Source organism: Dendrobates tinctorius, unplaced genomic scaffold (assembly GCF_039654945.1).
Source record: "Dendrobates tinctorius isolate UK_male_01 unplaced genomic scaffold, ASM3965494v1 ptg000388l, whole genome shotgun sequence".
NCBI classification, from domain to species: domain Eukaryota; kingdom Metazoa; phylum Chordata; class Amphibia; order Anura; family Dendrobatidae; genus Dendrobates; species Dendrobates tinctorius.
Genome location: NW_027362054.1, coordinates 4,842,048 through 4,856,878, shown reverse-complemented (window position 1 = coordinate 4,856,878; position 14,831 = coordinate 4,842,048). Strand labels below are relative to the sequence as shown.

The following is a 14,831-nucleotide window of genomic DNA, read 5'->3' as shown; positions in this document are numbered from 1 at the left end:
CTTGTGTCTACCTGAAAACGCCAGAGTGAGTAGAAATGCTACCGTGTGTAAAAATCAGACTCCATACGGATGGTCTATGTGCCGTCCATTTTTTTTCTCTCACCCATACACTTGCATTGGCGAGTCTTGTCCAATGTATGCTGCCACTTGCAGCATGCTGCAAATTTTTTGTCATGCCGAATACAGATGAGAAAAAATTTGCAGCTCTCATTAAATAACAATGGTTCGGGAGAGGCCTGAATGCACATGGCGCCGGGTGTGAGGTCATAGGGCTCCGGCATTTCCCTCGCTTTACAAATGGCTCACAGTGGCTTCTAGGCTAAAAATAGCTCACCAGACACCTGGGACCACCGGAGAGAGGAATGCCGAGAGTCTGGTCGCAGAAACGCAGCCCGCCAGCTAAGGCCTCTTTCACACTTCAGTTTTTTACAATCAGTCACAATCCGCCAGGTTTTGAAAAAAACGGATCCTCAATTTTCTTTTGAGGATCCGTTTTTTTTCCCCATTGACTTGCATTAATGGCAGATTGTGACGGATTGCTGTCCGTTGCATCCGTTTTTTTTGAGGATCCGCCAAAAGTTGCTGTCCGTCACCATCCTCAAAGATTTCAAAAAGAGCTTGCAACGTTTTTTTCTCTGGCGGATCCTCCGGACACTCATTTAACCCGAAATTCTTTCTGGGTGCCGGACAAAAAACTCTCTGTCTCTCCCCCTCTCTCCCCCTCTCTCCCCTTCCCGGCCAGCGGTTCCTTTAAATTTCCTCATTTTCAGGATCCGTCTGAAAACGGATCCTGTGCCATCCGTTCACATCAGTTGAGAACGGATCCGCTTGTCTAACTTTTTGGCGGATTTGAACTGATGCAAAAAACTGAAGTGTGAAAGAGGCCTAAGCTGACAGGCCTCTTTACGGGACGCTGAGGCAGCTCCTGCAGGCAAGATGGTGGTGTCCCCTTCTTCCTCTGCCTCTCTCTCCCCGTGCCGTCCGCCGGATGATGTAGAGCTGCAAACCGCTGCTCCGATGGCGGATATCCCGCTGACAGAGAGATCCATGCAGAGGCTGCTCATCTCTCTTAGAACTTCCTTACAAGAAGATTTTAAAGGTATGCTGGCTATGACTACATTAAAAACGGATATAGATGCTCTGGGGGAACGTACTGCACATATTGAAGTAAAAATGGCAGAATATGCCTCCTCTCACAACGATCTACTTGATGCTAATGCAGCTTTGGAGGATGAAATATCTTTTCAGAGAGCTAAGCTTTGTGACCTAGATGACAAGTCCCGGCGAAATAATGTGAGAATAAGGGGTATCCCTGAGTCCACTAAAGATGGGGACCTACAAATGTATTTTCAAGAGTTGCTGAAAGAAGTCATCCCAGGTGCAGACTCCAGAGATCTCTTGGTGGACAGAATCCCTAAGCCCAAGAATCTCAGTCCGCTTGTTTTCAGAGATACCCTTGCCCGTATTCATTTTTATAAAACCAAATACATTTTTCTGCACAATTTAGAGGGGGAAACATGCTCTGTCTGCCTCCTTTCAAAACCTGGCAATTTTTTTTGATTTATCTGCTGTGACTTTGGCAAAAAGAAGAGAATTTGCAGATGATGCCAAGATTTTAAGAGATAATAACATTCCATACAGATGGGGTTTTCCTGTGAAAATGATCATTCACCACAGCGGTGCGACTCTTGTTTGTCTCTCTGTTTCCCAAGTGGAAAAGCTCTTGCACCTATGGAAGCTGCTCCCTTCCCCTCCGGATCTTCAAGCTGCGGAAACTACGTTTCAGAAGAAACTGAATATTGACTGGTCCGTGGCCTGAATTGTTTCTACTATATGGCCTTTGTTTTGCCTTTGTCAGCTTTCCTGAACAGATATAACATGGTAAAATGGTTGGCCTAGTATTTCGCATTTAAAGGGGGGTTGCCCACACTCTACCTATGTGGTCTGTTATCCCCAGCTCACATGTTCAGTGGTTCTGTTTTTTTCTTGGGTATTATTGCCTTTTTAGGCATGTGTTCTGTTATTTGTCGTTATCCTTTCTGTATGTTGTATGTATCTGGTTTTTCCCTTTCCTTTCCCTTGTCCTGATTGATTTCTTTGCAAACCAGCCCATTGATTAGTTAACAATGGATATTCAAATTCTGTCATTAAACACAACAGGTCTGAACTCCCCCCTTAAAAGGTCGCTAATGTGGAAAGAACTGATTAAAAGTCAATGCAACATAGCTTGCATTAAAGAAACCCACCTCCGTAAGGATAATTTTCGTCTTCATCATAAAAAATTTCCTATCTCCTTCTTTGCTAATGGAGAATCTAAAAAGGCTGGGGTGTGTATCTTTGTAAAAGAATCGGTGCCCTTCGAGTTGATTGGAGTGGTGCTTGAGCCAGGAGGAAAATATATAATTTTGACATGGAAACTTAATGGGGTGGTTTGTGCAATTGGTTCAATTCATGCTCCAAATTCAGCCAAAATCACCATTTATTAGTAGGTTTCTCCAGAAAGTAGTGGAAGTATCTACAGGTTTTCAAGTTTTATGGGGAGATTTTAATATCCCGTGTTCCACCAGTTTTGACTGCTCTTCCCACAAAACATACAGGAGGGGATTAGGTCCTGTGAGGGTATGTTTCCATGGTCAGGATTGGCTCAGTATTTGCTCAGGATTTGACACAGGTAAAATCTGCATCAGAGGTCACTGGCAGGTCACATGAGTTTTTGATGCGTTTTTTACATGCGTTTTTGATTCGTATTTTTTCATGCAAATTTGTATGCGTTTTTTTATAAGCTAAATAAAGATATATAACAAAATAAAAAAGATTTGTGATGTCATTTCTGGTCCAACCTCCTCTTTAACATTTGTCCAACTCACACTCCATTACACATACAGACAGATAGATAGATATGGGATAGATGGATAGATAGATCTATCTATAGATCTATCTATCTATAGATCTAATTACAAGAAAAAATGGAACAGCACAATCCAAAATCCACACATGAAAAAAATGAAGGCAGCACTCTTTTTTAAGAAAGTAGAAAAAATGTGTTTTTTTTTATTTCAGACCCACATGGTTGGTGACGTTTCGGCTCATGCAGAGCCTTTATCAAACGATGTTTGTAGCCTGGGAAGGGGTTAATACCCATGGAGGTTCCCAGGCTGTGAATATCAGCCTGCAGCTAGCCTTTCTGGCTATTAAAATAGGGGGTCCCCCTATAATTTATAGCCAGAAAGGCTATGCAGACAGCTGCGGGCTAATATTCATAGCCTAGAGAGGGTCCATGGATATTGGACCCCCCTGGCTACAAACACCAGCTCTCAGCCGCCCCAGAAATGGCGCATCTCTTAATTCTGGCACTTAGCCTCTCTCTTCCCACTGCCGTGTAGCAGTGGCATATGGGGTAATAAGGGGTTAATGTCACCTTGCTAATGTAAGGTGACACTAAGCCTGGTTAAGAATGGAGAGGTGTCAATAAGACACCTATCCATTATTAATCCTATAGTTAAAGGGTTAAAAAAAGATTTCATTTGGGGTGTGGACCAAGTTCAGGAACACACAGCCGAACTTCTCTCGACGACTAATTTCAACCCAATTCTTCCAATTATGTGATCGTCCTTGTCTATGTGGAGGTTCTGGGTGAAGACTGGTGGTTTTTTTTTTGTTAACATCTCGAAATCAGACATTTCCTTACTCCCCTCCAATTATTTAAAAAGAAATCTAATATATCTCTATTTGGAAGCTAATTTGACCATAGTTAGTGCCATGAGAGGCCTTTCTAGAATTTACAAAATTATGGCTTCATCTAGTCATGTAGAATGCTGGCCGTACATGGGGAGATGGGAATGGGATTCCTAGAGTTAGTGAGTATGAGCCGGGAGCAAGGACAGGACTGTCGTGTCCGGGTCCGGGGGAACGTTTAAGCAGAGGAGCCCAGCGGTCCAGGGCCTAAGAGCTGACAGTCACACGGTGGTGGAGGATTATCAGGGCAGCCTAAGAATGGTAGCAGCTAAGTGGGAACCACCCTTAACATCCGAGGAAATGCCTGGAAAGGAAGGGAAGAGCCATCCTTCAACTTCACCTTCGGAGAAGGAAGCGGGCGGGGAACTTCTGAAGCGGCGAGGAACTTCTGAAGCGGGTTAGTCTGACCAGTCAGGAAGCTGCAGTACCAGTGAATATGGTACGGAGATATGATATTCCTGGAGGAGTGAGGGACAGTTCAGGGAACGGAATGGTTATATTCTGCGAAGAATCTTATCCTGTTTCTGTGACAAAACTGGACGAGTTGAGTAAAGTTGTTTTGCTGAAAATGAACTTGGACTCTGAATATCATTGTGTGGTGTTAAAAGAAAAGAAGCCATGACCGTTTGAAATGGACCCTGATTTACAAGTCCTACTATGTGTTAAGGTGGAGGGGAGCCAGGACGTGCCAGTACTGCCACCGTCAGCCACAACTACCCCCCTGGCCTCCGTTACAAATTCAATCATCACTTAAATAGAATTTGTTTGGCAATGTGAAGCAACTATGACATTGATTCATTAAGTCTGATGTTGTACATGGCACTCTTAATGAAGGCATGTGGTGAAGTAAGAGGTGCCACATCTGGTCATGAATTAGATGGGTGGACCTTTCCATGCCCCAGTCTTTCTTCCCTATACTGCACCTAGTTTGGACTGGACAGAACTAGCTCAAAACTGCCAAAAGTCATAATTTTTGCAAAAAAAAATTGACACATTACAAAAGTGTTTTACACCAGAACAAGGATACTTTGAGGTATCGGCTCCATTCTCAAAAAGGCACATACAATGCTACATTTTAAAGAGATTAAAATACATATCCCAAATTATTGAAATCTATTAGTCTGGGAGGGGTTACAAAGTCATTGCCAAGGCTTTGAAACCTAGCTATCCACAGTTAAAGCTGTTCTCCACAAATGTAGGAAGGAATCCCAGAAATGGCTGACCTATCAAAATTTCACCAAGAGTACATCATCTCATCTAAGACATCACAAAAGGACCAAAATGAAAGCTCTTACTTGCTTGAGCAGATCCAATTTACACTTTTTAATTTTTAAGGGAAACTCTGGGTAAAAATGGCAAACGTAAGAAAATTGTATGGGAGAGCAAACCACATTTTGAGAAAAAAAAAAAAGAGCACAAAGGCTCGCTTTGCCAAAAGACATCTAGGTTACCTCTAGAATTTTTGGGATAATATTCTGTGGACTGAATCAAAGGTGCAACTTTTTGGACAATATAGGTCTTGATACATCTTTCAGAAAGTATAGGTCTTGATACATCTTTCAGAAAGAAAACACTGCATTCCACAATAAGTACATCATATTGGCAGTCAAACATGGCGCTGGTAATGTGATGTGGTGCATATGTTTTGCTTCTGCTGGGCCTGAACTATTTGCTGTACATAATGAACCATTGATTCTGATCTATCAGAAATTTTGAAGAAAAATATCCACCCGACTTAAATCTGAAGGGTTATGCATCAGGACAAAGACCCACACTAGCCTGAACATCTTTTCTAGTTGCTAAAGGTACTGTCACACTAAGCGATATCGATAGCAATATCGCTATAACTTGTGGCGTTATAGCGATATTGCTAGCGATATCGCGGTGTCTGATATTTACCTACGACCCGCTCCCCCGCTGGTTATCGCTGATCGCGCGAGAACGTCCAGGACTGTTTCTCGTCGTCAGCTTCCTGCAGCGCTTCCTGTGGAGAGACGAGCGACGAGCGTGGAGCCGGGCGGGAGGACACAGGATCGCCTAGTGTGACAGGTAAGTAGCGACCCCCGTCCCCAGCGATGTCGCTGGTGAGATCTGCCTGTGTGGCAGCTCACTAGCGACCACTTAGCGATGTACCAGCGATCCTGACCGCGTCATATCGCTGGTCGGGATCGCTGGTACATCGCTAAGTGTGACAGTACCTTAAGTCAAAATCCTGACTTGAATCCCATTGAGATTCTGTGACAAGATCTTAAAAAGAACCTTTCCAAAAAATGTTCACGTTGAACTGGACACACCTTGTAATAAAGGCCACAGAGCGGAATGATTTTTTTTTTTGTTATTTTGCCTCGTTTGTGGCGATAATAACAATAAAATATTTTTTGGCTAATGAATTAACTTTAATTCCAAGTGAGTGTTATTAGACAGATTTCACTTGTGGCCTGTACTTGTACCTCCTGTATGATGATGACCAATCATAAACAAGTAGCAACATAGAAGTGCAGAAGGCCCTAGATTATGTCATCAGGGTCATATTACCTGAGTCCACAGATCCTGCCAGCCAGAGTGTGCAAATTAAATAAGTTTTAAAGATATAATACACAGTAATAAACTAATATTCAGGACAATATACATATCCATACAAATAAAAGTGATCGGACTTCTTATGCCTAGTTGCTGCAAATGTTTTATTACCTGGTTAAGCAGACATGGCACTTGCACAGTACATTACTACATTGCTAAAAGGGTTGTGTCCCATTCAAACAGGAAGGAATACATAGCACCAAGGTCTTTAAGCGTTTCCTGTTTTTGGGAAGCAGCCAGAGCCCAAAACCACTTGTAAACTTACATGTATGTGGTCAAAGTTTACAGAAGGGCTACGTCTGTCACATTTATTAGGTTCATGGGGACAAATATTCATCTTTATTTTTTAAAGTAGACACTATGTATTCTAACATGTTCAGTTTTTGAGTTCATTGTACACAAATGTATGAAATATGAATACTTTATATTCATATATACCGTATATGAAATATTTGAGTTACTTCCATTCTTGGGCTGAAGTTCTCGGGTGATGAAAAGTTGAATGGTAAAATACATCATATATACGGTATTTGAAGTCTGAGAAATCATTAGAATAGAGATGTTCAGAGATGTTTTACAATGACAGAAATGATTACTGGTAACACATGAATTCAACACATGACATTCAAAATGAAAAAAGGATCACTCGTAGTATAACACAGGCTGCTCCCTGTTCTTTAGGTGTGTGATGTTGAAGGGCGTTACATGGGCACCAGGCTTCCTAGACCTTCAATTGTCATTTTACTTCTCCCCTTCTGAAGACTGTTCCTTCCTGGACTCAGTCACAACTTGCTGTTAACAAATCAACAAAATAATTGTTATATACAATATACAGTGTTGTGAGTTCATTTTCCCCTTCACCATTGAGGTCTGATGAACTCCCTCTTCTGGCGAAGGAAGGTAGTGAGGCTGATTACAAAGCACCTGAGCAGAATGATGATGACTGGGTGACTGGGATTGCTGACTGGATATAAGGCAGCCGACGCCCTTCTGCCTTGCGGGTGATTACTCTGAGGGATTCTTGGAGACCAGTCTGATTCCTGCTCCTCAAAAGCTAAGTTTTCTGCTCTACTTTTTGCATTTGTGTTTTGGTTTTGTTTTGCCTTGTTTTTCTGGATTTCTGCCTTTCCCAGCTGGGTGAGCTGAATTCCTTTTTGCTCTGTCTTCAGATAATACCTGAGTACTGATATAGTCTTTTTGAAGCCTAGCGTCTTCAGGGCTTTTTTCCCTATCAGTCTGTTGGCTCTTGTTTTTGAGAGGGTTTTGGCAGACTGCAGGCAGCAGCTTTTCTATTCTGTCCTATTTAGTTAGCTTGGGCCCCATCATTTGCTCAGCCTATCTTTCTATCTGTGTGAGTGTTTTTTCATCTTGCTTCACCGTCATTATATGTTGGGGGCTGCTATTGCTTTGGGGTCTGCTCTGGGGCAGTTTAGATTTCCCTTTCTGTCTTTAGGCTATGTAGTTCTCCGGCTGTGTTCGAGGGGTCTAGGGCACCGTAGAAACCCCCCACGGCTACCGCTAGTTGTTGTTGTTAGGTTCAGGAGTCTGCAATTCGATAGCTGCCAACTTCTCTAGTTTTCTGGACTTAGCTAGTATTTCTGTTTTTGCCTCCTACGGTGACTCATTCATAACAATACAGACTGTTAAATGGATGCATGGGAAAAAAAGGAATTATCGTGTGATCTATAGGTGACTAGGCTGCCCTTACCCCTGTAAAGAGATTGTGCCACTTACTAGGGTATATAGACCTAACCTCCTTTTATTTATGAAGCAGAGTGGAGAGCTTTTCCTGAAGAGAAAAGTAGACTCCTGGGAGTTAGAGAGACCAGAATTGCGGTGACCAGTTGATTTCTAAACTTCTCCATCCTAAAGGAGGTCATATACATTAGATTAATGTTGACCGAACTCACTGATTTTGGTGGGATTGTCAACCATCTAATGTATATTACGGTATTTCGTCTTTCTACTGACGTTGAACATCAAGTGAAAAAAGACTCAAATTTGTTGGATTTCAATAATCCCGATTCTTTTCTTTTTCAGGCAGGTTTCACACGTCCACTCTCAGATTGCAATATCCAATCTGACTCCTGGCTTTCTTGATCTGGGATAAATGCATCATAGGCATATATAATAGCTCAGGTCAGGAGAGCCAGTGGTTGGCCGGATATTGCAAATCAAGCTTAGTCTGTGTTTCATAGAAATGGGAATTCGGCCAATGGAGGATAAGCCACTGCAAGGAGTGTCTATAAGTGGATCACTACCAGTAACTGTGATAAAGGATACAATGGATTTCCTGTATAAAAAGATTTTTGACAGAAAACAAATAATTCTATCAATAGGCAAGAAAAACATTACTGCTTTTTGTCATCTATATTAGGCAACATTCTGAAATGATAATCCTAATACATGCATTATATTCGCATAGACATATAGTCATTAGAGCTTACCTCTCCATCTCGAGTCTCAATAGTTTTAATCACAACGGTTTTCCTGGTGTGAACTTCAGAGCTGTGATCTAATTCAGGAGCTGCTGAGACATTAGAAAAAATGCATGCTGCATTTCAGTACTAATATGGTGAGTAGCAACAAAAGGTGACCATACCTAACCCCTTCATGACATTCGCCGTACATGTATGGCACTGCGGGAGATAAGTTTCCACAAACCGCCATACATGTACGCAGGGCCGGCGTTATGGGCAGGCAGACCAGGCAGCTGCCTAGGGCCCCTGCTCCCCCAGGGGCCCCCTAGCTAGCGGCACATCATGCCGCCGCTATGGGGCCCCTGTGAGGCAGGGGGGCCCGCCTGCCCCCAGTGCCGACTCCCCCCGCTCCCGCCTGCCCCCCAGCGCCGACTGCCGACGCTGCCACCGCCACAGCAATGATGGAGAGAGCGTCAGCTGACACTCCCTCTCCCATCATTCCCCGCTCTGCCTCTGTCACAGCGGGTGCGCAATGATGTCATCACGCTCTCACTGTGTGCCAGGCAGTGCAGGAGAAAGGAGCCGGGAGCAGCACGGGCACGAGGAGAAGGTGAGGAATGTGGGTTTTTTTCTTATAATTAATATATCGTTGTGTTTGCTGCACTGTGGGGCCATTCTTGGGGGGGAGGGCTGGGCTATATATACCATGTGGTGCTTGGCGCTGTATACCATGTGTGGCTGGGCTATATACATCATGGTGCTGGGCTGTATACCATCTGGGGCTGGGCTGTATATACCATGTGGTGTTTGGCGCTATATACCATGTGTGACTGAGCTATTTACCAAGTGGTGCTGGGCTATGTATACCATGTGCGGCTGGGCTATATATACCATATGGTGCTGGGCTATATACATCATGGTGCTGGGCTGTATACCATGTGGGGCTGGGCTGTATATACCATGTGGTGCTGGGCTATATATACCATGTGTGGCTGGGCTATGTATACCATGTGGTGCTGGTCTATATTTACCACGTGGTGCTGGGCTATATATACCATGTGTGGCTGGGCTATATACATCATGGTGCTGGGCTATATACTATTCAGCTGTTATATACCATGGGGGCTACATTTTACATTATATTCTGTGGGGGAGGCTGTGTTATATAATATGTGGGGGCTACTTTATATTCTATGGGGAGGTGTGCTGTATTATATTCTATTTGGGGCTACATTATATTCTATGGGGGGCTGTATTATATTTATTATATTCTATGGGGGTGATTGCATCATACTCTATGAGGGGGCTACATTATACCATATGAGGAGGCTACATTTTATTCTATGGGGGGCTGCATTATATTCTATGGGGGCTAGATTATTGTTAGGGACGGCGGAACGCACTAAATATAAAATAATAGAAAGTGCGTTCGCCGCCCGGGGTCCACCGTGCAGAGGTGTTAAACTGCTGCTATACAACGCACAATATGGCGGTATATCGCACACAGGTTGAACGTACTGACTATATTTTATTGCATTATAAAATTTACATAAAAAAATTCTTATATAAAAAATTAGTGATACCAAGCACAATCTGTATCATAAGAATTTTATTCTTTATCTCATAAAATTGAATTAAAAATCAGTTAAAAACAATTGGAAACAAATTGTATGCAGGGGGCAAAGAAGAAAACCTAAATGGCTGACATGAAAAACTATACATAATATTTATCAAAATATCAATTAATTGTGAAACACATAGAGTACACGTATTTGGTATCGTCTTGTTCAGAATGATCTGACCTATAAAACTGTCCCACTAGTTAACCCTTTGAATGAACACCATAAAAAAACTAAAACATGGCAAAAAAAATATGTTTTTTCATCATACCGCTGAACAAAAAGTGGAATAAAACACGATCAAAATGTCGAATGTAAATAAAAATGGTATTGCTGAAAACATCATCTTGTCCCACAAACAACAAGCTGCCATACAGCTCCAGTGGAAAAATGAAAAAGTTATAGCTCTCAGAATAAAGTGATGCAAAAAAAATTCTATTTTTCAATAAAATATTTTTTATTACATAAATGTGGTATAGCTGTAATTCTACTGACCTGAAAAATAAAGTTGTCCTATCACTTTTACCACATGATGATCGGCATTAAAAAAAACAATTGCTGATTTTTATTCATTCTGTCTCTGTAAATCGGAATATAAAGCAATCTAAAAACGATATGTGACCAAAAATGGTAACAATAAAAATGTCAATTCGTCTTGCAAAAAATCAAGCTCTCACATGACTTTGTTGGCAGAAATATAGAAAAATTATAGCACTTAAAATATGGTGATGCGAAAACTTTGTTTTGCAAAAAAAGGGTCTTTCAGTGTGTGACAGCATTCAAAAAAACAGTATGCAGTAAATCTGTTATCGTTGAAATCGCACCGATCTGAAGAATAGAATAATCTAATCACTTATGCTGAACGAAGAATGGCGTAAAACATAAATAAAACCAATTCTTCACTTGCTGTTGATTTTTCATTCTGCCTCCCAAAAATCGCAGTAAGGCTCGGCTCACATTTATCTTTTGCTCTACGCTAAGCGCTTACATGGTTTTCCATGTAAATCTCTGAAATATGTGATTCAGACAGAACTCCCAACAGAAAATTCCTTATGATGAAGCAGATGGAAATGCTGTGGACTCCGTCTGGCCTATGATCCAGAGGTGTCTGTCTCTTTAAGCATGCATAAAAACAAGGTTTACCGGTTTTGTGCGCCTCTGGAAAGAAGGACACCACTGAACAGTGTCCAGAAAGAGTCCTGAGTAACCTTTGTGCCTCATTATAGTAAATGGATCCCTCTGGGGTTTCATCTGAATCACGTCATTTAGAGATATGGATGGAAACCCGGATGTAAGTGCTCAACGTAGAGCGTTGGATAAATGTGATCCCAAATGTTATGTAAAATGTTCCCAAGAAAAGCTTCAACTCAATCCATAAAAATAGCAAGTTAAGTCCTTCATCCATCAATGGAAATATAGAGGGCTTCCACGTTACTGATAGCACAAAGACTCTGGCTCAAAGCACAAAGGCTATTCACCCCCAAAAGAGATCCAGCAAATTCTGCACTCCCAAAACCAAATACCTGCTTTCTTCTGAGCCCCACAGTGTGCCTGAATCACAGTTAGCATCCATGTTTGGCATTTCTGTAGCGATGAGAGCCCGTTTAATTTAAGGGTTCCTGTTATGAATGGGTCACCGAGGAGGATAGCAGGAACAGGCTAAGCCACCAGAAGACAAGAGAGGTTGGTAACTAAGCGGATTGCAGACTCCTGATCCTATCCGCACAACTAGCAGTAGCCGTGGAGCGTTCCTACGATGCCCTAGACGCTTCGTCACAGCCGGAGGAATAACTAAGCCTAAAGACAGAAAGATGAAATCTAATCTGCCCCGGAGCAGATTCCCAAAGGAATAGACAGCCCCAAAACATATATTGTCGGTGAGACAAGATGAGACACAAACACAGGCAGAGAACAGACTGAGCAGACAGTGGGGCCCAAGCTGTCTAGACAGGACAGGATAGAAAAGATACTGTCTGCAATCACGCACAAAACCCTGAAAAAGTCCAGCATAACTGATATACAAAAAACCTGAGATCACACAATCTCACCCCTGCTAGATCAGCACTCTGGTATAAACTGGCAGCAAAGCAAAAAGATACTAACATAACAGGGGACTGAACAAGCTGCAACATATGAAGCAGGACCCAGCGCTGCCCCCAGCAGGGAGCACGTTGATCCATAGCAACAAAGCAGAAAGCAAAAAAAAGACCCAACCAGATTAGATGCAAAGGATTAGCAAAAGAATCACTTAGCTGAACCATGCAGATCAGGCAGGGGACAAAAGAGCTCCAAATGCACACTGAGGAAATCACCAGCAACCTCCAAGAGCAGCCAGCTCAATTATATGCTCCCAGCCAGTAATCCCAGGTTTCGAATTATCGTTGTCAGGTGGGGAACTTCCATCCACCTGGCCAGCTCCACTACTCTCAGCAACCACCAGAGGGAGCTTCGGCTCAGAACTCCAAGCAAGAGAATTCACAACAGTACCCCCCTTGAGGAGGGGTCACCGAACCCTCTTCTACGCCACCAGGCCAATCAGGATGGGCCCTGTTATGAATGAGTCGCCGAGGATGAGAAAACAAAAAGCAAGCTAAGCCCAGAAAACCGGAGAGGTTGGTAACTAGCGGATTGCAGACCCCCTGATCCTATCCACAACAACTAGCTGTAGCCGTGGAGCGTGCCTACGGTGGTCCTAGATGCCTCATCATGGCCGAAGAACTAAATAAGCCTAAAGAAAGAAAGGGAAAATCTAAACTGCCCCAGAGCAGACCCCAAAGCAATAGACAGCCCCCAACATGTATTGTCGGTGAAACAAGATGAAAACACAGACACAGGTAGAAAGATAGGCTGAGCAAACGATGGGGCCCTCGCTAACTAGAAAGGACAGGAAAGAAAAGCTGCTGTCTGTAATCATGCAAAAAACCCTGCCAAAAAGAATGTCCAACACGTCTGATAGAAAAAGACCCTGAAGTCGCTAGACTTCAAATCACTATATCAGCACTCAGGTATATTCTGAAGACAGAGCAAAAGAGATCAACTGATCAGAGTCAAAAATGAGGATTCAGCCCAGTCCCAGCCAGGGCTGGCTGAACACAAAAACTAAGTAAACCAGACAAAAACTCATATGAACAATAGCAGAGAAAACTTAGCTTTAGGAAGGCAGGAACCAAACTGGAAACCAGGAGCCGCAGTCAGGAAAAATCACCAGCAAGAAATTAGGGAGTCGGCTGCCTTAAATCCAATCAGAAACTCCTGATGTCCAATCGCAGTCCTCTTCCTCAGGTGGCCGGTCTCTGCCATTTAGATCAGCTTCATTACCTCCCTTCACAAACAGAGGGAGTCCAGATAGAGAACTCACTACTCCTCTGTCAGCACAACCAGCTCCATAACCCTCACCAGAAGCCAGAGGTAAACCCGAAAATGAGCTCACAACAGGGCCCGGTGAAAGGCACGAATCAATCTCTTGGCATGGATGTCAGAAGCAGAGACCCAAGAATTATCCTCCTGGCCATAACCCTTCCACTTGACCAAGTACTGAAGTCTCCGTCTAGCCAGACGAGAAACCAATATCTTCTCTACCTCATACTCCAAATTACCCTTAACCAGTACAGGGTCAGGGGGCGCTGCCATGGGAACGACTGGCTCCACAAACCTTTTCAACAAAGATTTATGAAAGACGTTATGAATCTTAAACGTAACTGGAAGAGCCAAATGAAAAGAAAGGGGGTTAAGGATTTCCAAAATCTTATAAGGTCCAATAAACCTTGGCTTGAATTTTGGAGATGCAACCTTCATGGGAATATTTTTTGAGGACAACCAAATCATATCATCCACTTTAAACCGGGGACCAATGGTCCTATGCCGGGTGGAAAACCGTTGGGCCTTATCCTGAGAGTGGGACAACTTATCCACTGCTTGGTCCCAAATCTGCTGCATTCTCTCTACCACAGAATCCACACCTGGGAGGCAGAAACTTCTACCTGCCCCGAAGAAAATCGAGGATGAAACCCAAAGTTATAAAAGAAAGGAGACATCAAAGTGGCAGAGCTAGCCCTATTGTTTAGCGCGAATTCGGCCTAGGGCAAAAATGAGACCCAATCATCCTGATCAGCAGATATGAAACATCTCAAATAGGACTCCAACGTCTGGTTTCCTCTCTCAGTCTGCCCATTGGTCTGAGGATGAATTGCAGAGGAGAAAGACAACTGAATTCCCAGTTTGGAACAAAAAGCCCTCCAAAGTCTGGAAACAAACTGGACCCCTCTGTCCGACACAATGTTCTCAGGAATCCCGTGCAAACGAACCATTTGTTGTAAAAGCAAGGGCATGAACTCAGAAGAAGATGGCAACTTTGGGAATGGTACAAGATGGATTATCTTAGAAAATCTATCACAGATAACCCAAATAACAGTCATTCTCTGAGAGACAGGGAGATCAGAGATAAAATCCATTGAGATATGGGTCCATGGCCTCCAGG

The 14,831-nt window shown here is 43.0% G+C and overlaps 1 protein-coding gene across 2 annotated transcripts in view; it reads right to left on the bottom strand.

Moving 5' to 3' along the window:
* Positions 1-6,635: 6,635 nt before the first annotated feature.
* Positions 6,636-14,831, bottom strand: part of PRPH (peripherin) — a 67,661-nt gene continuing 59,465 nt past the window's right edge. Inside the window, exons 8-9 of one of the 2 annotated variants that reach the window (XM_073563487.1) lie at positions 8,763-8,845; positions 6,636-7,107 (exon numbers count right to left, since the gene is read on the bottom strand). In XM_073563487.1, coding sequence (XP_073419588.1) covers positions 7,057-7,107; positions 8,763-8,845 — 134 coding nt within the window. In that variant the 3' untranslated portion in view covers positions 6,636-7,056. The remainder of the gene's footprint in view (positions 7,108-8,762; positions 8,846-14,831) is intronic. The other variant, XM_073563488.1, reaches the window with a different exon arrangement.